The 26,170-nt window shown below is 42.2% G+C and overlaps 1 protein-coding gene across 1 annotated transcript; it reads left to right on the top strand.

Annotated features, from left to right (window-relative positions):
• Nucleotides 1–20,819: 20,819 nt before the first annotated feature.
• LOC115854904 (endogenous retrovirus group K member 6 Gag polyprotein-like) lies at nt 20,820–22,856 on the top strand. Its single transcript, XM_060304353.1, has one exon. It carries the CDS (start codon nt 20,820–20,822, stop codon nt 22,854–22,856), a length of 2,037 nt encoding a protein of 678 aa, XP_060160336.1.
• Nucleotides 22,857–26,170: the final 3,314 nt, after the last annotated feature.

Raw genomic sequence — 26,170 nt, 5'->3', positions numbered from 1 at the left:
ACAAAAGCCCAAAACCAGGTTGAGTGGTTTCTCTTTAAACTCAAACTCAGACCTCAAATGGGAACTTAACACTACCCAACAATCCTGTCCTATTTTTCTCTGTTGGGCTTGCTCTTCCACTGCATTCCCTTGTACACTTGTTTCATTTCATAACCTCTTACTCCCCTTCCTCCTCCATAGTGGATTACCTCCATCCATACTTCATTGCAAAAATAAATGGCATCTTTCCTTTCTTCTCCCATGAAATCTTCAGACTTCTGTCCTTCCATCTTTTAATCCCTTTCTCTTACTGTATTATTGGCCAGGCCCCTCCTCTAGCCCAGTACTTCTACTTATATTCTGGATCCCATCTCAAGAACTAGCCATCACCCACCTCTTTTGTATCATCAGTTTTTTTACCCTCTCTCCTATTTTATTCCCATCAGCATAAAAAACATGTTCAGAAGCATCTTTCATCTTAAAAGAAAAGAATCCTTCCTTTAATTTCCTCATCAGTTTTAATGGTCACTGCCCTGATTTTAATTCTCCACATCTTTCAGTGCACTTCTCCACTTTCCCTTTCCTGAAAGGCTCTCCTCTCTTGGCCTCCATGACACCGAACTCTCCTGTTTCCCACATCATGGTTATATCTCTCTCATATTGTGCCCTTCTCCTCTACTTAACGTTTATGGTTATAGTTCCTTGGAGCTCTATCTTAGACCCTCTTTTCTCTATATACAATTTCTCCTTTAGTGATCATACCAAGTCCCATAGTGTTAAATATCACCTATAATGTTGAGAACTTTCAAATATATATTTCCAGCCTTGGACCTCTCTCCCAGATTCCTGACTCATATATCCAACTACCTGCTTGCCATCTCTATTTGGGATCTCACAAATATCTCAAGTATAACATACTGACAGTGTTGACTTTACATGAGCCCTGTGCTCCTAGAAAACAGTGACAGGTAATCCCCCTTACCAAACTTTGTTTTCCAGAAACAGCTTACTACAAAGAAAGACCCTTCTCCATATGACTTAGATTGTCCATTCTTTCTCATGACTCCCTGAAGAGTCACTCACAAGTGACTCTATCATTTACCTGTGATAAGGCCAGACACAGACCCTCCAAATTCACATTCTTGGTCTCATAAATGATTAGCTGAACTAATCTTTAGACATAGAGATTCCCTGATTATAAAAACAACCCCAACAGTAAAACTGTTACAGAACCAAACTTGGGTCTGCTCACCTGCAGCAGTAAAACCAATCTACTAGGTTGTGATGAAGAAATCGCAGCATTTATTTCAGGGCACCAAGCAAGGAGTTAGGGACAGCTAGTGCTCAAAAAGCCCGAACTCCTGGATGAGTTTCAGCAAAGCATTTTTTTTTTTTTGTGTGTGGTACGCGGGCCTCTCACTGTTGTGGCCTCTCCCGTTGCGGAGCACAGGCTCCGGACGCACAGGCTCAGCGGCCATGGCTCACGGGCCCAGCCGCTCCGCGGCACGAACTCCTGTCCCCTGCATCGGCAGGCGGACTCCCAACCACTGCGCCACCAGGGAAGCCCTCAGCAAAGCATTTTAAAGGCAAGGTGAGGGAGGGGTGTCCCAGGGTAAATGATCAGCTCAGGCACAATTCTCTGATTGGTTGATGGTAACAGGGTTGTGTCACAAGGGTTAATATTATCAATCGGTAGCCGGCAGTAGGCCTGGGGGCTACATGCTCATGTCATCAAGTAGTTAACTTTTTCCATTTGGTGAGGGTTTTAGCATCTGTAAAACAACTCTGGAAATGTACATCAGATACTATTATCTAGACACTTCAGAGAAGAGCTAAAGCAGAGGATATGGGGGAGGGGTCTGTTCTGGGAAGGCCTCATAGGGTTCTGTTCAGTTACAAAATCACCCTGTAACAGGGAAGAGCCAATTTTGACTCCATGTTGGATCTGTTCTTTGACTTTAACCTTTGCTTTTAGTTGCTTTTGTTATTATAATCATACATAATGGCCTGCCTCAGGGAACCCTGCCCCTCTGCTTGAATGTTAAACCGAAGTGCCTTTTTTCAGGGAAGTATCCTGACCCTGTCCACCTGTGGATGGCTGCAAGAAAGAAGAAATTAACACATCCCCTCCCCGAGGCTGTCCATTCTAAGAGATATTTGCAAGAGTTATGGCCTTTTTACTTTAGTTCCCCACCTCCTCCCCCTCTCTGTTCTATAAAAGAAACTGGCATCCAAGCCCCAATAAGATGGTTTTTTAGAGACATTACTCTGCCATCTTCTCGGTCTTCCAACTTTCTGAATAAAATCGTATTCTTTGCCTCAACACCTCGTCTCCTGATTTATTGGCCTGTCGTGCGGCAAGCAGAGCAAGCTTGGACTCAGTAACATTTTTACCTTCGACAATATGCAAAACATAACTTCCGATCTTCTCTCTCCTTTAACAGCCATTTCCATGCCTTTTGCTCGTCCAAAAGAGTTTCTCTCTCACCTCCCCAAGGCGTCCTCATCTCAGTTTAAACAACCACCCTCCACCCAGTTGTTCAGGCCCAAAACCTTGGCATCATCATTCCTCCTTTTCCCTATCCCCTACAACCAATGCATCAGCAAATCCTCTTGATTCTGTTTCCAAAACATAATTTGAATCTGTCCATTTTCACTCTATAACCACTGCCATCACCTTATTACAAGCCAGGATAACTTAAACAGATCCCTAAATACGCTTCTCTAATTCATTCTCTATGTAGTAGATGTGGATCGGAGCAGAGGGAAGAATTAGTGACCATCTGATATGTTGTAAGGCTACCAAATTATACTTAATTTGGGGTACTAAAAGATTATTCTTTCCAATAATTACTTTATTATTTTAAAATAAAATTCTATATATTCCTTGTGAGAAAAATGTTTATCTCCATTATCCTGCCTCCTTTGTAAATCGTATGAATCAGTTAGCACTTTGCTAATTTCCTTTTTTTTTTTAATCATTATTGAATCTCATTTTTATTCAGCAGAGAAAAGAAGTTCACAAATATCTTTTTGGGGTGTCTAAAGTACTGGACAATCCTTTCGATCAGTGAGGAGTTAGTTTTAAGTTTCAGAGAAAGGATAATTCACAACATTGTTGAAATTTTTTTCTTCCAGTTTTATTGAGATATAATTGACATACAGCATTGTATAAGTTTAAGGTGTACAGCATAATGATTTGACTTACATACACCATGAAATGATTATCACAGTAAGTCTAGTGAACATCCATCATCTCACATAGATACAAAATTAAAGAAATAGAAAAAAAATGTTTTTCTTGTGATGAGAACTCAGGATTTACTCTCAACACTTTCATATACAACATACAGCAGGGTTAATTATATTTATCATGTTGTACTTTACATCCCTAGAACTTATTCATCTATTAACTGGAAGTTTGTGCCTTTCGACCACCTTCATCCAATTCCCACTACCCTAACACCTTGCCTCTGGTAAACACAAATCTGATATATTTTTCTTATTTATTTATTTATTTTTGGCTGCATTGGGTCTTCATTGCTGCATAGCTTGCAGTGAACGGGGGCTGCTCTTCAGTGTGGTACGCGGGCTTCTCACTGCAGTGGCTTCTCTTGTTGTGGAACATGGGCTCTAGGCGTGCGGGCTTCAGTAGTTGTGGCATGTGGGCTCAGTAGTTGTGGCTCGTGGGCTCAGTAGTTGTGGCACACATCACCAGGGAAGTCCCTGGTATATTTTTATATGAGTTATGTTAGTCCCTATTGCACAATTTGGTATTTCTATACATTTTTAAACGATCACCTCAATAAGTTTATATGTCCCAATAAGAAGATATTACATAGTTATTTACTATATCCCCCACACTGTACATAGCAATATGTGATTATTTGAAGTTGCTTCTCTCTTAAGTTCAGATGCATTTTAACAATATTGCATTTTTCACTCCCCACTCCACCCTGCCCACCATTTATTGTTTTTGACGTCATATTTTACATCTTTTGGTTTTCTGTATCCCTTAACTACTTATTGTAGGTATAGATAATTTTACTACTTTGGTCTTTTAATCTTCCCACTAGCTTTATACATGGCTGATGTACTACCTTTACTATATATTTGCCTTTACCAATGAGACTTTTCCTTTTATAATTTTTATACTTTTTTTTTTTTTGGCCACATCACACCGCATGTGGGATCTTAGTTCCCTGACCAGGGATCGAACCTGAGTCTCCTGCATTGGAAACGCAGAGTCCTAACCATTGGACTGCCAGCGAAGCCCATCCTTTTGTAATTTTTGGCTGCATTGTGTCTTCATTGCTACACACGGGCTTTCTCTAGTTGTGGCGAGCAGGGGCTACTCTTTGTTGCGGTGTGCAGGCTTCTCATTGTGATGCCTTCTCTTGTTGCAGAGCAAGGGCTCTGGGCATGTGGGCTTCAGTAGTTGTGGCACGCGGGCTCAGTAGCTGTGGCTCATGGGCTCTAGAGTGCAGGCTCAGTAGTTGTGGCACGCTTAGTTGCATGTGAGATCTTCCTGGACCAGGGCTCAAACCTGTGTCCCCTGCATTTGTAGGTGGATTCTTAACCACTGCAACACCAGGGAAGTCCCTTTTCATAATTTTTATGTTTCTATTTGTAGCCTTTTCTTTTTTGCTGAGAGAACTCTAGCATTTCGTTTGAAGCTGGTTTGATGGTGCTGAACACGTTTAGCTTTTGCTTGTCTGTAAAACTTTTGATCTCTCTGTCAAATCTGAATGAAAGCATTGCCAGGTAGAGTATTCTTGGTTGTAGGTTTTTCCCTTTCATCACTTTAAGTATATTGTGCCACTCCGTTATGGCCTGCAGAGTTTCTGCTGAAAAGAGAGCTGATAGCCTTATGGGAGTTCCCTTGAAGGTAACTTGTTGCTTTTCCCTTGCTGCTTTTAATATTCTCTTTACCTTTAATTTTTGCCACTTTAATTACAATGTGTCTTGTGGTCCTCTTTTGGTTGATCCTGTTTGAAACTCTTTATGCTACCTGGACCTGGATATCTGTTTCCTTCCCCAGGTTAGGGAAGATTTTAGCTCTGAAATCTTCAAATATGCTCTCTGTCCCTGTTCTCTCTTTCTTTTCTCCTTCTAGGACCCCTATAATGTGAATGTAAGTACACTTGATGTTCTCTCAGAGGTCTTTTAAACTGTCCTCATTTCTTTTTTATTCTTTTGTCTGTTCAGCATCAGTGATTTCCACTACATCTGTCTTCAGCTCACTGATCCGTTCCTCTGTGTTATTTAATCTACTGGCTGCTACAGCCAGCTATATGATTTTTTTTTGAATTTTATTTAATTTACTTTTTTATACAGCAGGTTCTTATTAGTTATCTCTTTTATACATATTAGTGTATGCGGCGAGCCGCCTCCGACCAGCAGAATGACGAGTCGCCACACGCAAGATTCTTCTCGTATCACACTTTATTGGAGCACAGCTTGGTTAAAGAAAAGATGGAAGGAAGACCCCGCAATCCTATAGCAGTCTGCTTATATAGGGATTAAGAACATGTGTCGCTCTGTGATTGGCTTTCGCTGATGGTGCGACTTGTGAGCCAGCATCGGATAGGTCGCTACTTTAAAACCTCATTAGTATACTTAGCGCAAGCGCAGTGGCCACAGGAAGGATGATTCAGCTTGCTTCAGCTTCCTGCTGCGTGGCAGTTAGCTGACCGCGCCCTACAAATGTATATATGTCAATCCCAATCTCCCAGTTCATCCCACCACCACCACCCCCCTGCCACTTCCCCCCTTAGTGTCATACGTTTGTTCTCTACATCTGTATCTCTATTTCCGCCCTGCAAACTAGTTCATCTGTACCATTTTTCTAGGTCCCACACATATGCATTAATATACGATATTTGTTTTTCTCTTTCTGACTTACTTCACTCTGTATGACAGTCTCTAGATGCATCCACGTCTCTACAAATGACCCAATTTCATTCCTTTTTATGGCTGAGAAATATTCCATTGTATATATGTACCACATCTTTATCCATTCGTCTGTCAATGGGCATTTAGGTTGTTTCCATGACCTGGCTATTGTAAATAGTGCTGCAATGAACATTGGGGTGCATGTGTCTTTTTGAATTATGGTTTTCTCAGGGTATATGCCTAGTAGTGGGATTGCTGGACCATATGGTAATTCTATTTTTAATTTTTTAAGGAACCTCCATACTGTTCTCCATAGTGGCTGTATCAATTTTCATTCCCACCAACAGTGCAAGAGGGTTCCCTTTTCTCCACACCCTCTCCAGCATTTGTTGTTTGTAGATTTTCTGATGATGCCCATTCTAACCGGTGTGAGGTGATACCTCATTGTAGTTTTGATTTGCATTTCTCTAATAATTAGTGATGTTGAGCAGCTTTTCATGTGCATCTTGGCCATCTGTATGTCTTCACTTGTATGATTTTTAAAAATTGAATGAGGACTTACCTGGTGGCACAGTGGTTAAGAATCCACCTGCCAACGCAGGGGACATGGGTACAATCCCTGGTCTAGGAAGATCCCACATACTGGGGAGCAACTAAGCCCGTGCACCGCAACTACTGAGCCTGCACTCTACAGCCCGCGAGCCACAACTACTGAGCCGAGTGCCACAGCTACTGAAACCCATGTGCCTAGAGCCTGTGCTCTGCAACAAGAGAAGCCACTGCAATGAGAAGCCCACGCACTGCAACGAAGAGTAGCCCCTGCTCACCGCAAGTAGAGAAAGCCCATGTGCAGCAACGAAGACCCAATGTGGCCAAAAATAAATAAATAAATTTATAAATAAAAATAAAAATTGAATGAAAAACATTAAAATACTTTCAAAGTTGGGAAAATATTCAATATATAGTGTAAAGGAATAAAAACTACTGAAGATTAAAAAACAAACAAACAAACAAAACTTCTAACTTCTCATTCTGTTCATCCATTCCTCTCCTGAGTTACAATCATTTCCTTGAACTCTCTATAGGGTAGGTTGCCTATCTCTACTTCACAATTCTTCTGGGCTTTTTTCCTGTTTCTTTGTTTGGAAGATATTCCTCTGTTGCCTCAATTTGCCTATTTGTTGGGTTTTGTTTGTTTGTTTGTTTGTTTTTGCAGTACTTGGGCCTCTCACTGTTGTGGCCTCTCCCGTTGTGGAGCACAGGCTCCGACGTGCAGGCTCAGCGGCCATGGCTCATGCGCCCAGCCACTCCGCGGCATGTGGGATCTTCCCGGACCGGGGCACGAACCCATGTCCCCTGCATCGGCAGGCGGACTCTCAACCACTGTGCCACCAGGGAAGCCCCCTATTCGTTGTTTTTATTTCTAGTAGGTTGGTTACATTTCCCTACCTTAGAGAAGTGGCCTTTGAGTCCTTGGAGATGTCCTATGGTCCCAGCAATGCACTCTCTCTGGTTACCAGAGCTATATACTATAGGGGTGCCTCATATTTGGGCTCCATGGGTCCTTCTGTTGTGGTGGGCTGACTACTGTGGGCAGTCTGGTAATTATGGCTGGCCCTGATCCAGTTGGTTGCCAGGTCCTGCTTTGTACAGAGCCTGCTGGTCACTGGTTGGAGGGCCCGAGTCACAAGGCTGCTGGCTAAGGGGACTTGAGGGGCCCAAGGGCTAGAGCTGGCCCAGTGGTGTACAGAGCTGGTTTCTGGAGTGGGCGGTAGTTGGGTAGGGGTCCAGAATCTAGTGTCGGTCTGCTGATAGATGTGGCAAGTTCCTGACTGGCTGCAGGGTCCAAGGTGCCCCAAAGCTGGTTCTTGGCAGGTTTTGGTGAGTGTGGCTGCATCCTGGGGCAGCTGGCTGAGGGGGCCAAAGTATGTTAGAGCTGATACTGGCCTGCTGGTAGGTGGAGCCAGGTTCCCGGGTATCTGGCTGCAGGGCCTTGGGAGTCCTGGACCTGGTGGTGGCCTGCTGGTGGGCAAGGCTGGACCCCAAGTGATTCTGGGACTGTTGTCTGCCCACTGATGAGTGAGGTCAAGTCCTGGGGCTAGTGCTGGTCTACTGGTGGGTGGAGCTGGGACCTGAGGTCTCTGGCTGTAGGACCCTGGCAACCTGGATTTGGTGTTTTGGTAGATGGTGGATGGGACCAGGGTCCAGGGACTCCTGTGGCTGGTGTCTACCTACTGGTGCATGAGGCTGGTCCTGGGGCTAGTGCTGGCCCACTGGCAGTTGGATCTGGGCCCAGGGTCTCTGGCTGCATGGCCTGAGGGACCCCACTGCTAGTGCCAGTGCCCTGGTGTGTGGGGCCAGGTCCTGAGCCTTCTGGTGGACAGGGCTGGTCTGAGGTGGCTGTGGTCTCAGGGGGTCTTAAGGTAGTAGTCCTGTTGGTAGGTGAGGCTGTGTTACTGCCCAGCTAGTTGCTTGGCCTGAGGCATCCCAGTACTGGTGCTGACACACTGGTGGGTTGGGTCAGGTCTCAGTGCTAATAAGCTCCAGGGAGGATTCCTAAATCGCCCTTGCCAGCACCAGTGTTCTTGTGGTAGAATGAGCTCCCCAAAATTGGCTGCCACCAGTGTCTGTGGCCCCAGGTTGAGCTCTAGTTGCCTCCTGCCCCTTCAGGAGACTCTCCAAGATCAGCAAGTGGGTCTGACCTAGGCTCCTTTCAAATAACTGCTTCTGCCCTGGTTCCCAAAGCATGTGAGATTTTGTGTGCACCCTTTAAGAGTAGAGTCTCATTTCCCACAGCCCTCTAGCTCTCCTGAAAGTAAATCCTGCTGCCCTTCAAACCCAAACGTTCTGAGGACTCATCTTCTTGGTGCAGGACTCCCAGGCTGAGGAGCCCAATGTGGGGTTTAGACCCCTCACTCCTTGGGGAGAACCTCTGCAGTTGTAATTTTCTTCCCATTTGTGGTTTGCCTACCCAGGGGTATAGGTTTTGACTATAACGCCTCTCCATCTTCCTACCGATCTTGTGGTTCCTTCTTTATATCTTTAGTTATAGAAGATATTTTCTGATAGCCTTCCAGTTTTTCTCATCATTAGTTGCTTGGTAAATAGTTGTAATTTTCTTGTGCCTATGGGTGGAGGTGAGTGCTGGGACTTCTTATTCTGCCATCTTCAAATCTCGGGAACCACAACCTTGTTGAAAATTTTTATGACCTATTTACTAAGAGTAAATGTACTAGCACTTTATTACTATAATATTAAGATTCTATGAAATGTATATAGGGGAATAATAAAATAATTATTCCCTGCTTTAGGTATGGAAAGTGTTTTCCAGCATGCTGAATATTAAGGAAAAAAGTAGAATTTTCTTTAAAAAAAAATTTTTATTTGGTTGCTCTCAGTATTAGTTGCAGCAGGTGGGCTCCTTAGTTGCGGCCTGCAAACTCTTAGTTGCAGCATGCATGTGGGATCTAGTTCCCTGATCAGGGATTGAAACCAGGCCCCCTGCATTGGGAGCATGGAGTGTTAACCACTGCACCACCAGGGAAATCCCAAAAGTAGAATTTTCTACGAACATTTTCTGTTAAACATAATGGATGTCCAATCAATGTCAGTCTGATTGTGGTCTCATTTAGGAGTTGGGACTCCACTCTTTCTTGAATTTTTGTTCATATATTAACTTCCAGATGATATGAAGCTGGTAAAGATATCTAATATGTCTGAAGAAAAGAATCAGAATCCAAAATATCTCACCTGGCTGTAATAATGAGCTAATGTGACAATATCTAGTAAGGAAAGAAAATAAAATCTAGTGCTCAGGTTCAAAGCCACACAAGTATGAAGAGGTAGGATAGGAGCAAAGGAACATTAATGTCAATAAAAAGCATTTTAATCTGTGGGTTCAAGTTTCTTAAAAATGTTCATAACCATTTATCTTAATAAATCCTCAAATTTTGGTATGAGCACTTTCATCCTAGCATTATCAATAAGAGCAGAAAGTATAAACAACATAAAAATATAACAGCACAGCAATCGTCAAATAATTCTTACAGATATATGACAATTTTTAAGTTATTAAAACTCATATAAGGCTAATTACACGGGAGAATGCTCAGAATATAATACATGAAAATAGAAGATGCAAAATTCCACATATGTACTAAAATTCTAACTTTGAAAAAAAAATTATAATTTTATCTCCTACTCTGAGTAGGGGAAAAAACTGGAAGAAAATCTTCAAAATGTTATCGGTGCTTGAATGCGTTTGGTAGAAAAAGGGATAATTTTTACTTTTTATTCATTTAAAATATTTTAAAACTCACCTGCTCATTGAAGAAAATCTAAACATCATGTTAAATCATACATTAGAAAATGAAAGTTCTTTATGTTCTCCTCTCTGCCACCTCCTAGAAATCCACTGTTAACAGTTTGCTTTATTCTCCTCTGTTTTCTGTGTATACATTAAAGGATATATGAAGGAGTTTCTCAAATGTGGTGGATATATTAGTTACATTAAAATAACCTAGAGTGTTTATTAAAAAGGCAGACTTCCAGGCTCCAACCTGTGAAGATTCTGATTTCACAGGTCAGGAATTAGGTCCCAAATCTGCCTATTCCAAGTATCCCAGGTGATTTTTATATGTATTAATGATTGAGAACCCTTAAGAGCATGAGCTTTAGAACCCAGCAAGTCCTGCCATATACGAGCTGTGAGAAACTTTGGGTGCATTGCTAACCTGCTGGGTCTTAGTTTCCTTACCTGTAAAATTAGGATAGAAATAGTAGCATCTGCATCATAGTTATTGTAGGGATTAAATATGATAATACATGTAAAATATAATATAGTATAATGCATTACACATGAAAGCACTCAATAAATATAATAAGACCTAATACTTATATAACGCTTACTGTATGTCAGGCACTGTTCTATATAACACTTACTGTATGTCAGACATTGTTCTATATAATGCTTACTGTATGTCAGGCACTGTTCTATGCACTGTTCTATGCACATTTAGTGCTGGAATTAAATCCCTCCTTGTGGAGACCTTAAGTACCATTTAAACTTTACATCTTAGAAAAGGAGGAGTCAAAAGTGGCCAATAGGAGTGATACACTAAAAGGAAAAAAATGATGATGCAGAAGATAGAAGGGGGAAATTTTCCAGAATCATTTTCTTGATAAAGAAAGGTGATGGCACCTACTGCACAAATGGAGAGGGGTTGGCCTTTGCTAGGAGCATGGACAATCACACATAGAAGTGGAATGGCTACAGTGCAGCAGATGGGCTGTTGGAAGTGAAAGTTCTCTTCTGATTGCTCCTCTTCTCTGGCTGAAGTTGGAAGCTAGCTGATAGTTAGGATGTTGTGAGGTTTAAGAAGAAAGGAAAAAAGAAGAAGATATTTTTGATGGAGGGAGAGTGAAGGGACTAAGGAAATGCATTATGATTCCTAGGCAGCCCAAGGACCCACTTGAGACTAGCGATCCTGAATTTTTTTTGAGACTACTCAGCATAGCTAAGGAAACTAAGATTCAGCAGAGTTAAGGAATGTGCCTAAGGTCTCACAGCTCATGAGTGGCAAAACCTATTTGGTTCTAAAACCACATTCAGCTGCTCAGGCACAAACACTGAATAGGTATAGAATAGAATGTAACCTAGGTTGGCATTTTGCTGAGGGAGGTGATCATAGATGTAAAAGAGTGAGTATGATGATTGACCATAGGATTAAAGTTGAATTTGGAGGGTGAAGAACAGTATAAGATAATAGGATCAAAGTACTGTATGTCTGGGTAAGAGTCTAAGGATTGTTGGAGTCAAGATACAAGAGGGGGGACTTCCCTAGTGGCACAGTGGTTAAGAATCCGCCTGCCAATTCAGGAGACACAGGTTTGAGCCCTGGTCTGGGAAGATCCCACATGCCGCGGAGCAACTAAGCCCTTGTGCCACAACTACTAAGCCTGCGCTCTAGAGCCCTTGAGCCACAACTACTGTGCTCTAGAGCCCTCGAGCCACAACTGTAGCCCGCACGCCCACAGCCCGTGCCCATGCACCACAATGAAGAGTAGCCCCCACTCACTGCAACTAGAGAAAGCCATGCACAGCAACGAAGACCCAATGCAGACATAAATAAATAAATAAATAGATAAATAAATTTATTAAAAAAAAAATAAATAAAATATTTTAAAAATACCAAAAAAAAAAAAAAAAGATACAAGAGGGACCAAGTTGAGAGATAGAAGGAAGCATCTGGAGGGTGAAATTGGTAATGACAATGGCTAAATTATGACCAAGGGGGAGAATAGTTGAGGTAGGGCAGAGGACAGGATCACTAGAAAACAAGAGGTAAGAGAACTGAGAAGCCAGGCATTCCAGATGCTTTTGATGTCCTAGTCATATCTCCTTGACCTACTTCTGGTTTCAGCAACAGCTATGGTAGAAGACATTTCAGACTCCCCCTGACATCTTCCCACCTGAAAAGGGCACCTCTTCTGCTTTCACCTCAAGGTCTTCTCTGAAAGCCCAGGAGCCTGCTAGGTTTACAGGCAAGAACAAAGTACAGCTAGTATGAGGAAGATATGCTTCAGGGAAAAACCCTCAGCCAGTAGGGTCAGAAGTCAGTGAATAAGTGCCCCAGCCTCTGGTCCTTTGACAGACAATTTTGTGAGACACTCAGGATGCTTCCTGGAGGTCTTACTGGACTTGACTACCTTCCCCCCCCCTTATTTTTCATAGTGGTGACCTTGATGCCACACCTTTACAGAGGCTTTTCCTCTTTCCCTATATCTTACTCTCCTTGCTCCCTGCTTCCTGCTTCCTGGGTTACCTCCCAAATAAACCACTTGTATCCAAAGCCCTTGTTTCAGGATGTACTTTCAGGAGAAAACTTACTGAAACATCAGGGTACTCATAATCTTCTGTGAATATTGAAGTCACTAAAAATTATGACAGGAGTCATGTTGGAGAGAATGATAGTGAGTCAGGACCTAAATTAAGGAATGAGGGAGTATGACCTGGGGGCGGGGTTCAGCACATGATTGTGACAAAGAGGGTTAATGGATGGATAGTCCATTGACACCAGACTCGAAGCTGAGTGCTTTTAGGGAGGAGGGGAGGAGGATGATTTGGAAGTGGCAATGGGGAGAAAAGAAGACCAGCACACGAGCTCAGACTCAGTGGTAGGTCAGCCATAACTTGAGAGAGATGCAGGAGAAGCACTGACTTCAGAGGAGAATCAAGTTTCACTTAGAATAAGAAAGTAAAAGACTATTAAGAGAAAAGTTTGAGGCTACGGAGGATTTTACTGCCTGTCAAGAGGCTTGCAGGTTGGGCAAAGGGGAGATGGAATCAGAAGGGTAAGTGCCGAGGTGTATCTGGATAAGGGGTAACCCTAGATGTTGGGGCTCCTTGTGGAGACTGACATAACAAAGCTAAAGGCATAATGAGATTGGTTTTAATGGTGGAAGGGCAGATAATAGGGGTGTGTCAGGCAGTAGGGAAGGGTAGGGACCTTGCCAGAAACACACAGAGCTCTAGGGTCCCCTTCTCTGCTGCAGTTGAAAGTACAGAAGCTGGGAAGGGCCGCTTCTACTTCACTCAAATCCACAGGGTTCTTGGGAATTCTCTTGACCTTTACTAGAGGGGGCAGGGAACCGGGGAGAGACATGGGCTTAGCTGAGGTACTGAGAATTCTGGAGAACAAAAAAAAATTTTTTTGGTCATGCCACAAGGCTTGTGGGATCTTAGTTCCCTGACCAGGGATCAAACCCATGCCCCGCCCTGCTTTGGAAGTGCGATGTCTTAACCATTGGACTGCCAGGGAATTCCCTGGAGAACAAATTTTAATAACTAGTTTGTGGCTAGTCTTCTCAAAGCAACTGGTGAATAGTCACCTGTCCTTTTAAGATCTTTCATTAACAATTGTTAACTAATGCCTGAAGCTTATGCCTCAATTATATTTTCTAGACAAGGATGAATTAAATAATATGGGCTTATGATATTCTATTTGTATTACAGAAAATCCCCCAAAAGCCAAAAAATAGCAGAAGTGTCCAAAGGTTAAAAATATTGCAGGGCTTCCCTGGTGGCGCAGTGGCTGAGAGTCCACCTGCCGATGCAGGGGACACGGGTTCGTGCCCCGGTCCAGGAAGATCCCACATGCCGCGGAGCGGCTCGGCCCGTGAGCCATGGCCGCTGAGCCTGCGCGTCCGGAGCCTGTGCTCCGCAACGGGAGAGGCCAAAACAGTGAGAGGCCCAGCGTACCGCAAAAAAAACAAAACAAACAAACAAACAAAAAACAAAAATATTGCAAAACAATACTGTAAGTCCCCACGATTATCAATTCTTGAAAAACCAGTGATTAGGTACGTGATTTCTGGAACAAATAGATATTTTAACCAACGTGTGGGGTTGACCAACTTCTATCCTGTGGGTCAAATTATATTCCACAATATCAGCTAGTTTTGTTGATTGACAGAACTGGGACTAGATTCAAGTCTTCAGATTTGTGATTTAATGTTTTTCTTGTCTTAAGGATGGTTTCAGAAAAAAACAAAACAGACAAATACTCAAGGCACGTTTTGCTTGTTCTGTGAGGCTGAACTTACACTCCTGGACCTGATTCTTATCTCCTCTGAGGCTGCCTCACTGAAAACTCAAACTCTAGCTCCTCTTGCCCCCTGTCCACAGCAGTGAATCTCCCCTGCGTTACTCTCATAATGTACCCCAACTCTCTTCACATAGGAGAGGAGGGATTAAACCAGAGATGACTGCAGATTTTTGGACTTTTTTGCTAGACCCGTTTGCATATCCTCTGGACCTCTTTGCTCCAGTGCCCAAATCAAGCTCATCCTTTCTCTCTTATTCTCCCAGTAAGTAGATTCGCCAGCAGTTGGAAACACTTCTTCATGAAGAGAGAAGAGAAGTCAGAGGTTTTAACTCCAGGATCCTTAACCTTGCATTCTGGAGCCCTCCAGCGACCACCGTTGGTCTTGCGGCAGCTGTGATGGAAAGTGTTCAAAACAACATCTCACTAGCTCCCCCCATGTGGCATGTCAGTTAGCTACAGTGGCAGGAGCTACCATCTGAGGTCACATTGACTTTTTGGCTTAAGGGGGATGTAAAAGACCCTGAAAGAAACATGTACAGGCACGTAATCACTTCTAATACTTGTTTCATTATCTATCATTACACAATTATTCACTTTCCCAATACCAGGAAAAAACTTCACCTTGCCTAATCAAGTGCTAAGTAGAACAAAAATTAGCAGTTTTTGGCCAGGTATAACACTTTATTCATGCTATCACTTGGAGACTTCATCTAATTAGAATTTTTTTTATTGGAGTATAATTGCTTTACAATGTTCTGTTAGTTTCTGCTGTACACCAAAATGAATCAGCTATATGTACACATATATCCCCTACCTCTTGGACATCCCTCCCACTTCCCTCCCCCAATCCCACCCATCTAGGTCATTACAGAGCACCGAGCTGAGCTCCTTGTACTGTACAGCAGCTTCCCACTAGTTACCTATTTTACTCCTGGTAGTGTATATATGTCAATGCTAATCTCCCAATTCATCCCACTCTCCCCTTCCCCACCCTGTGTCCGCATGTCTGTTCTCTACATCTGTGTCTCTATTTCTGCCCTACAAATAGGCCCATCTGTACCATTTTTTTAGATTCCATATACATGTGTTAATATACGATATTGTTTTTCTCTTTCTGACTTACTTCACCCTGTATGACAGACTCTAGGGCCATCCACATCTCTACAAATAACCCAATTTTGTTACTTTTTTATGGCTGAATAATATTCCATTGTATATATGTACCACATCTTATTTATACATTACTCTGTTGATGGACATTTAGGTTGCTTCCATGACCTGGCTATTGTAAATAGTGCTGCAATGAACATTGGGGTACATGTAACTTTTTGAGTTATGGTTTTCTCAGGGTATATGCCCAGTAGCAGGATTGCTGGGTCATATGGTAGTTCTAGTTTTAGTTTTTTAAGGAACCTCCATACTGTTCTCCATAGTGGCTGTATCAACTTACATTCCCAACAGCAGTGCAAGAGGGTTCCCTTTTCTCAACAACACCTCTAGCATTTATTGTTTGTAGATCTTTTGATGATGGACATTCTGACTGGTGTGAGGTGATACCTCACTATAGTTTTGATTTGCATTTCTCTAATGATTAGTGATGTTGAGCATCCTTTCATATGTCTGTTGGCAATCTGTATATCTTCTCTGGAGAAATGTCTATTTAAGTCTTCCACCCATTTTTTTTTTCTTTTTTTTCTTTGCGGTACGTGGGCCTCTCACTGTTGTGGCCTCTCCCGTTGCAGCCCACAGGCTCCGGATGTGCAGGCCCAGTGGCCATGGCTCACAGGCCCAGCCGCTCCACGGCATGTGGGATATCCCAGACCAGGGCACAAACCCACGTCCCCTGCATCGGCAGGCGGACTCTCAACCACTGCACCACCAAGGGAAGCCCCGCCCATTTTTTTGATTGGGTTGTTTGTTGTTTTGATATTGAGCTGCATGAGCTGCTTATATATTTTGGAGATTAATTCTCTGTCAGTTGCTTCATTTGCAAATATTTTCTCTCATTCTGAGGGTTGTTTTTTTGTCTTGTTTATGGTTTCCTTTGCGGTGCAGAAGCTTTTACGTTTAATTAGGTCCCATTTGTTTATTTTTGTCTTTATTTTCATTACTCTAGGAGGTGGGTCAAAAAAGATCTTGATGTGATTTATGTCAAAGAGTGATTTTCCTATGTTTTCCTCTAAGACTTTTAGAGTGTCTGGTGTTACATTTAGGTCTTTAATCCATTTTGAGTTTATTTTTGTGTGTGGTGTTAAGGGGTGTTCTAATTTCATTCTTTTAAATGTAGCTGTCCAGTTTTCCCCGCACCACTTATTGAAGAGGCTGTTTTTTCTCCATTGTATATTCTTCCCCTCTTTGTCATAGATTAGGTTGCCATAGGTGTGTGGGTTTATCTCTGGGCTTTCTATCCCATACCATTGATCTATATTTCTGTTTTTGTGCCAGTACCATACTGTCTTGATTAGTGTAGCTTTGTAGTATCTCCTGAAGTTGAGGAGCCTAATTCCCCCAACTCCATTTTTCTTTCTCAAGATTGCTTTGGCTATTTGGGGTCTTTTGTGTTTCCATACAAATTGTAAAAGTTTTTGTTCTAGTTCTGTGAAAAATGCCATTGGTAATTTGATAGGGATTGTATTGAATCTAGACTGCTTTGGTTAGTATAGTCATTTTCACAATATTGAGCCTTCCAATCCGAGAACATTGTGTATCTCTCCATCTGTTTGTGTAATCTTTGATTTCTTTCATCAGTGTTTTATAGTTTTCTGAGTACAGATCTTTTGCCTCCTTAGGTAGGTTTATTTCTAGGTATTTTATTCTTTTTGTTGCAATGGTAAATGGGAGCGTTACCTTAATTTCTCTTTCTGATTTTTCATTGTTAGTGTATAAGAATGCAAGAGATTTCTGTGTATTAATTTTGTATCCTGCAACTTACTAAATTCATTGATTAGCTCTAGTAGTTTTTTGGTGGCATCTTTAGGATTTTCTATGTATAGTATGATGACAATTTTATTTCTTCTTATCCAATTTGTATTCCTTCTATTTCTTTTTCTTCTCTGATTGCTGTGGCTAGGACTTCCAAAACTATTTTCAATGATAGTGGTGAGAGTGGACATCCTAGTCTTTTACCTGACCTAGAGGAAACGGATTCAGTTTTTCACCATTGAGAATGATTTTTGCTGTGGGTTTGTAGTGTATGGCCTTTATTATGTTGAGGTAGGTTCCCTCTATGCCCACTTTCTGGAGAGTTTTTATCATAAATGGGTGTTGAATTTTGTCAAAAGCTTTTTCTGCATCTACTGAGATGATCATATGGTTTTTATTCTTCAATTTGTTAATATGGAGTATCACATTGATTGATTTGCACATATTGAAGAATCCTTGCATCCCTGGGATAAATCCCACGTAATCATGATGTATGGTCCTTTTAATGTGTTGTTTTATTCTGTTTGCTAATATTTTGTTGAGGTTTTTTGTGTGTGGTGTTAAGGTGATACTGGTCTGTAATTTTCTTTTTTGGGGATATCTTTGTCTGGTTTTGGTATCAGGGTGATGGTGGCCTTGTAGAACAAACTTGGGAGTGTTCCTCCCTCTGCAATTTTTTGGAAGAGTTTGAGAAGGATAGGTATTAACTCTTCTCTAAATGTTTGATAGACTTTGCCCATGAAGCCATCTGGTCCTGGACTTTTGTTTGTTGGAAGATTTTTAATTACAGTTTCAGTTTCATTACCTGTGATTGGTCTGTTCATATTTTCTATTTCTTCCTGGTTCAGTCTTGGAAGGTTGTACCTTTCTAAGAATTTGTCCATTTCTTCCAGGTTGTCCATGTAATTGGCATATAGTTGCCTGTAATAATCTCTTATGATCCTTTGTATTTCTGCAGTGTCAGTTGTAATTTCTCCTTTGTCATTTCTAATTTTATTGATTTGAATCCTCTCCCTGTTTTCTTAATGAGTCTGGCTAAAGGTTTATCAATTTTATTTATCTTCTCAAAGAACCAACTTTTAGTTTTATTGATGTCTGCTATTGTTTTCTTTGTTTCTATTTCATTTATTTCTGGTCTGATCTTTATGATTTCTTTCCTTCTGCTGACTTTGGGTTTTCTTTGTTCTTCTTTCTCTAGTTGCTTTAGGTGCAGGGTTAGATTGTTTATTTGAGATTTTTCCTGTTTCTTGAGGTGAGATTTAATTGCTATAAACTTCCCTCTTAGAACTGCTTTTGCTGCATCGCATAGGTTTTGGGTCATTGTGTTTTCATTGTCATTTGTTTCTAGGTATTTTTTGATTTCCTCTTTGATTTCTTCAGTGATCTCTTAGTTATTTAGTAGTGTATTGTTTAGCCTCCATGTGTTTGTGGGTTTTTTTTTTTCACATTTTAATTAATTAATTTATTTATTTATTTTTGGCTGTGTTGGGTCTTTGTTTCTGTGCAAGGGCTTTTCTCTAGTTGTGGCAAGCGGGGGCCACTTTTCATCACGGTGCGCGGGCCTCTCACTATCGCGGCCTCTCTTCTTGCAGAGCACAGGCTCCAGACGCGCAGGCTCAGTAGTTGTGGCTCACGGGCCTAGTTGCTCCATGGCATGTGGCATCTTCCCAGACCAGGGCTCGAACCCGTGTCCCCTGCATTAGCAGGCAGATTCTCAACCACTACGCCACCAGGGAAGCCCATGTTTGTGTTTTTTATAGCTTTTTCCTGTGATTGATTTCTAATCTCATAGCATTGTGGTAGGAAAAGATGCTTGATAAAATTTATATTTTCTTAAATTTCCTGAGACTTGATTTTTGGCCCAAGATGTGATCTATCCTGGAGAATGTTCCACGTGCACTTGAGAAGAACTTGTATTCTGTCACTTTCATGTGGAATGTCCTATAAATATCAGTTAAGTCTATATGGTGTATTGTGTCATTTAAAGCTTGTGTTTCCTTATTTACTTTTTTTTTTTGGCTGCATTGGGTCTTTGTTGCTGCTCACACAGGCTTTCTCTAGTTGAGGCAAGTGGGGGCTACTCTTCGTTTTGGTGTGCGGGCTTCTTTCTCATTGCAGTGGTTTCTCTTGTTGTGGAGCATGGGCTCTAGGTGTGTGGGCTTCAGTAGTTGCAGCACACGGCCTCAGTAGTTGTGGCTTACAGGCTGTAGAGTGGCGCAGGGTCAGTAGTTGTTGTACATGGGCTTAGTTGCTCCATGGTATGTGGGATCTTCCCAAACCAGGGATTGAACCCATGTCCTCTGCATTGGCAGGCAAATTCTTAACCACTGTGCCACCAGGGAAGTCCCTCCTTATTTACTTTCTGTCTGGATGATCTGTCCATTGGTGTAAGTGGGGCGTCAAAGTCCCCCACTATTATGGTGTTACTGTTGATTTCCCCTTTTAGCATTTGCCTTATGTACTGTGGTGCTCCTATGTTGGGTGCATAATTATTTATAATCTTTTTCTTGGATTGATCCCTTGATCATTATGTAGTGACCTTCCTTGTCTCTTGTAACAGTCTTTATTTTTAAGACTTTAGACTTTTTTAAATCTGATATGAGTATTGCTACTCCAGCTTTCTTCGATCACCTCACTTTCATTCTGTATGTGTCCCTAGGTCTAAAGTGGGTCTCTTGTAGACAGCATATATATGAGTCTTGTTTTTGTATCCATTCAGCCAGTGTGTCTTTTGGTTGGAGAATTTAATCCATTTACATTCAAGGTAATTATCGATATGTATGTTCATATGACCATTTTCTTGATTGTTTTGGGTTTGTTTTTTGTTGGGAGCCAAGAAGTTTTCGCCATTAGAAGATGGCCGACACCCTGCTTCTCTTCCTGATTTATGAGATAGAAGTTCGCGCCTAAAATGAAAGCCCGCGCACGCAGCACCAATGATGATTAGCCAAGTACTTCCCTCATTCTGAATCCCGCCCCCCTTTCTCTGCAGTGTATAAATACAGCTACCGCAGCAATAAAAGTTAGAGGCTTGATCAGGATTCTGTCTTGCCTCCATTCTTTCGCGTCTCCTGCCCTTCCCCCTTTTTTCAACCCCCACAGGTTCCTCCTCAGACTCACAAGGATTTGTCCTGCTGGTCGGGACTCCCGGGGACGCCCGGGGCCGTACACAATTGGCGCCCAACGTGGGGCCTGAGGAACGGATCCTGACGGAGGTAGCACGCTTACGAACGCCTGGCCAGGCACCCACTGAGCCGCCGCGAGACTTACTCGAAAGTGCAGCTTGATTAGGTCCCCGGAGGACTGGCCGCCCTTCGGCAGTCGTGACCTGAGGATAAGGTAAGCGGAGCTATAAATATGGGACAGGAATTGAGTTCCCATGAACTCTTTCTTCAGGGGATCGAGGATTCCCTCAAGATGCGGAAGATTAAGGCTAGAAAAAAAGATTTGCGTGAATTTTTTATGTTCTTGTCTGATGTTTGCCCATGGTTCCCACAGGAAGGGACAATAGATAAAAAATGCTGGAATCGTGTAGGAAATTGTTTAAATGATTATTATCAAACCTTTGGGCCTTCTAAAGTGCCTGTGACTGCATTTTCGTATTGGAATTTAATTAGGGAGATTCTCATGGGTCATTTTTTTGACCCCGATGTCCAAAAGGTTGTAGAGACCGGGGAAACAATTCTTAAAGCAGCCTCTCGTCTCCATTCAGCTTGTCCATCCGTTACCATTGATATGGGTTCAAATGAAGAGTTCCCAAAAATTCCAGAAACCGGTCATCATTATCCCACAGATGATAAAGTTATCCCAAAGATTTATCCTTCCCTTACTGCTATTAAGGGTGATCCCAATGATGACCAGCTTTCCCCCCAAGATCAGGAAACTCTCGATGAGCAGGCTGCTCGTTATCATCGCAATGATGATCCCTGGGGATTCCCCCTTTTGAAGCCTCCACCATCTTATAATACTCCCCATCAGATGCCTGCCTTTAGCGCCCCTGCTCCCATTGCCCCCCTGATTGATCCCCTTCGACAGGCTAAGATGGCCTTAACCCAGGAAATTTCCTCTTTGAGAGATGTTTTACAACAAAAACGGGAACGCTTGGATCTCCTAAAGGAGCTTAAGGCCCTTGAGGTGGAGCTTACTTCTTTTAATGTCTCGAACGGTCCCAATAAACCCCCGCTTCGACAAAAACCAGGATCCATTAAGTTAGCCTTCCCTGTTACTCGCAGTCAAAATTTACCCACTCAAGGTGAAATTCAAGCTGAAGATAGTGAGGAAGGGGAAGAGGAAGAGGGAGAAGAATCTCCTGAACCTGATGAGGGACCAGATATTCATAATTCTTCTGGGGGCGGCCCTTTTGAACATAAATATCGCCGCCTCAATTTAAAACATATAAAAGATTTAAAATCTGCTGTCAATAATTATGGGCCCACAGCCCCTTATACATTGGCAATCTTGGAGGGATTAAGCGATTGCTGGCTGACCCCAAATGATTGGCTTACCCTGGCTCGGGCCACCCTTTCTGGGGGAGATTTTGTTTTATGGCGCACTGAATTTGCAGAAAATTGTAGAGAAACTGCCCAAAGAAATGCTGAAAACAGAACTTCCCGATCATGGACCCGAGATAAATTACTTGGCCGTCCCCCCTATGAATCCAATGAGTCTCAGGCTGCTTTTCCCCCTGGTTTGTTGGCTCAAATACAAAATGCTGGCCTTAAGGCCTGGCGCCGTCTTCCGCCTAAGGGTTCGCCCACAACTTCCTTGGTAAAAATTCGCCAGGGACCAGAAGAGCCTTATTGTGAGTTTATTAGCCGCCTCACGGACGCCGCCGAGCGTGTAGTGGATGATAGTGAAACTGATAATGCCTTTGTTAAACATTTAGCTTATGAAAATGCCAATCCGGCCTGCCAAGCTGCCCTTCGGGCTCATCGTGGTGGTAGCCTGGCTGATTACATTAAGTTGTGCTCCGGAATTGGTCCCTCCCATTCTGTTGGTCTTGCGATTGGAGCTGCTCTAAAAGATTTTATTAAAGATACATCCGTCCTAGATAAACAACAAAAAACTTGCTATAATTGCAAACAACCTGGACATTTTGCCCGGGATTGTTCATTACATAGACAAGGACAGTCATTAAAGGCTAACCCACAACAACCCCGATATCAATCCCGGGCTCCTCCCACCACCGTTTGCCCTCGTTGTAAAAGAGGCAAACATTGGTCTTCAGAATGTTTTTCAAAAACGGATATAAATGGCCAATTGCTCCCCAAAAAACAGGGAAACTTTTCACGGGGCCAGCCCCTGGCCCCTTCCTTGGAACCAAACCAAGGGGCAATTCGGTTTGTTCCTCAAAAATCTGGACAAGTTCCCTGCACCCAGATGTTGGCTCCCTCTGTCGAGCCACACCCGGAAGCGCAGGATTGGACCTCTGTGCCTCCACCGACTCAATATTAGTCCCAGAACAAGGAGTACAACCAATTCCCACAGAAGTTTATGGCCCCCTGCCCCCAAATACTTTTGGTTTAATTTTAGGAAGAGGTAGTTCCGCTTTGGCTGGCCTCCAAATTATACCTGGTGTTATTGATAATGATTATTCAGGTCAAATTACCCTTTTGGCATCTGCTTTACAAGGCCCTATATCAATCCCTAAAGGTCAAAGGATAGCACAGTTAGTATTGTTGCCCCTAAATTCTTTAAATAAGAGCCATACTAATTGTCCTAGAGCAGATGCTGCTTTTGGCTCCTCAGATGTTTATTGGGTCCAACAAATTACTCCTGAAAGGCCACTCCTAACCCTGTGGTTAGATGGAAAGAAATTTGAGGGTTTAGTCGATACAGGAGCCGATGCAACAGTTATTTCGGAAAAATATTGGCCCTCCTCTTGGCCTTGTACAGTGTCTATAACTCATTTACAAGGCATAGGACATTCTACCAATCCTAAACGGAGCTCTAAAGTTCTTACATGGATAGATACTGAAGGTAATACTGGACAGGTACAACCTTATATTTTGCCACATATCCCGTTGAATCTTTGGGGACGTGACATCCTGTCACAATTAAAGTTAATCATGGCCAGCCCCAATGAGGTGGTGACCCAACAAATGCTAAACCAAGGGTTTCTACCAGGCTTAGGCTTAGGAAAAAATAATCAGGGTATTACACGACCTATTTCCCTGGCATCTAACATAAATCACCAGGGCCTAGGCAGTTCGCCTTTTTCTTAGCGGCCATTGACCTTCCTGTGCCCCATGCGGACAAAATACGATGGAAAACTAATGATCCCATTTGGGTGGACCAATGGCCTCTAACAGAAGAAAAACTTACAGCTGCCACAAAGTTAGTGCAGGAACAATTGGCCGCTGGACATTTAGAAGCCACTACTTCGCCATGGAATACCCCTATATTTGTGATAAAAAAGAGATCTGGCTCATGGCGACTTCTCCAAGATCTTAGGGAAATTAATAAAACAATGTTTACTATGGGAGCTTTACAGCCTGGCTTGCCTTCTCCTATTGCCATTCCAGCTGGCTATTTTAAAATCATTATTGATCTTAAAGATTGCTTTTTTACTATCCCTCTCCATCCTCAGGATAGAGAGCGTTTTGCATTTAGTCTCCCAGTAATTAATTTTAAAGGCCCAATGCCACGTTTTCAATGGAAGGTCCTCCCGCAGGGTATGGCCAATAGCCCCACCTTATGTCAAAAATTTGTTGCACAAGCTGTAGACCCTCTTAGGGCTCGTTGGCCTGGTATCTATATCATTCATTATATGGATGATATTCTTTTGGCTGGAAAATCAACTGATGAACTCCTTAAGTGTTATCAAGATTTAAAAGATAATCTTGCTTCCTCTGGCCTTCAAATTGCTTCAAATAAGGTACAATTAAAAGATCCATACTATTATCTTGGTTTCGAATTAAACAAAAAAAATAATTACCACTCAAAAGATACACATGCAAGTATCACATTTGCAAACCCTCAATGATTTTCAAAAATTTTTGGGAGATATTAATTGGCTACGACCGTATCTTAAACTTACTACGGGAGAGTTAAAACCCTTATTCGAAATTTTACAAGGGCCATCAGATCCCTTGTCACCCCGTAGGCTGACTAAGGAGGCTAAAAATTCTCTTCAATTAGTAGAAAAGGCCATTAGATGTCAACAGATTACCTTTTTAGATTATGGTCGTCCCTTTAGTTTGATTATTTGTGCCACTGCACATACACCCACTGGAGTCCTATGGCAAGATCATCCCCTCTTGTGGATACATTTGTCCGTATCTCCTAATAAAGTGCTTAAGACCTACCCTTCCTTAGTAGCACAGGTTCTTACTTTGGGCAGAGAAAAAAGCCGTCAATTTTTTGGCAGAGATCCTGATCATTTGATTCTCCCCTATACCAAAGAAGAGCTTAGTTGGTTATTACAAACTGATGATAAATGGCTTGTTTCCTTATCCTCCTTTCAGGGTAATATTGATAATCATTATCCACCTGATAAGCTCCTTCAGTTTGCTAGAAAACATCTGTTTATATTTCCCAAAATCACTTCTGCTGTTCCTCTGGGAGATGCTGCCCTAGTATTCACTGATGGATCATCATCCGGTGTTGCTGTATTTGTTATAAATAATCAGCCCTATAGGGTACAGTCCCCCTTTTTATCAGCACAACTTGTTGAGCTTTTTGCCATTCTTCAGGTTTTTGAGATGTTACAGAATATCCCCTTTAATTTATATACGGACAGCTCATATATAGCTTTGTCCGTCCCCCTTTTAGAAACTGTTCCATATATTAAACCCTCTTCCAATGCTGTTCCCCTTTTTCAACAACTTCAAAGTCTTATACTTCGAAGACAAGCGCCTTTTTTAATTGATCATCTTAGGGCTCATACAGATCTTCCTGGACCCCTCTCTCAGGGCAATGATTTAGCTGATAAAAATGCCCGCCTGATGTGCACCGTAACCTCTGATTCTGTTTCTCAAGCTACTCAATTTCATCAGCTACATCATGTTAATGCACATACTCTTCGCTTAATGTTTAAGCTTACTCGAGAACAATCAAGACAAATTGTAAAAAATTGTCCAGGGTGCGTTACATTTTTACCTCTTCCACATCTTGGGGTAAACCCAAGAGGTCTATTACCTAATGAAATCTGGCAGATGGATGTTACCCATCTTGCTGAATTTGGAAAATTAAAATTTATTCATGTGTCCATTGATACCTTTAGCGGCTTTATATATGCCTCCCTTCAGGGAGCAGAAGCCACAAAAAACATTATTTCACATGTGCTCCAATGTTTTACAGTTTTAGGCAAGCCTCAAATAATTAAAACAGATAATGGGCCTGGGTATACCTCCCAGGCTTTCCAAGATTTTTGCACCCGGCTTCAAATAAAACATCTTACGGGAATTCCATATAACCCCCAGGGTCAAGGCATAGTAGAAAGAGCCCATCAAACCCTTAAAAATACCATTTCCAAGTTTAAAAATAATGATTTAACTGCTACAAAAAATTCCCCAAAAAATATTCTTAGTCATGCCCTGTTTGTAATTAATTTTTTACAATTAGATAATAATGGTAGATCTGCCGCCGATCGCCTTTGGCATCAAGAAACTAAAAATCAATATGCACAAGTTATGTGGAAAGACCCTTTGACCTTTAAATGGCATGGACCCGATCCACTCCTCATCTGGGGGAGGGGATCCGCATGTGTATATAATACCAAAGAAGGTGGAGCACGCTGGTTGCCTGAGCGCCTTATTAAATCTATA

The sequence above is a fragment of the Globicephala melas genome, chromosome 8 (assembly GCF_963455315.2).
Source record: "Globicephala melas chromosome 8, mGloMel1.2, whole genome shotgun sequence".
In the NCBI taxonomy this organism is placed as follows: domain Eukaryota; kingdom Metazoa; phylum Chordata; class Mammalia; order Artiodactyla; family Delphinidae; genus Globicephala; species Globicephala melas.
The sequence above is the reverse complement of the archived record's forward strand: the minus strand, read 5'-3'. Positions and strand labels throughout refer to the sequence as shown.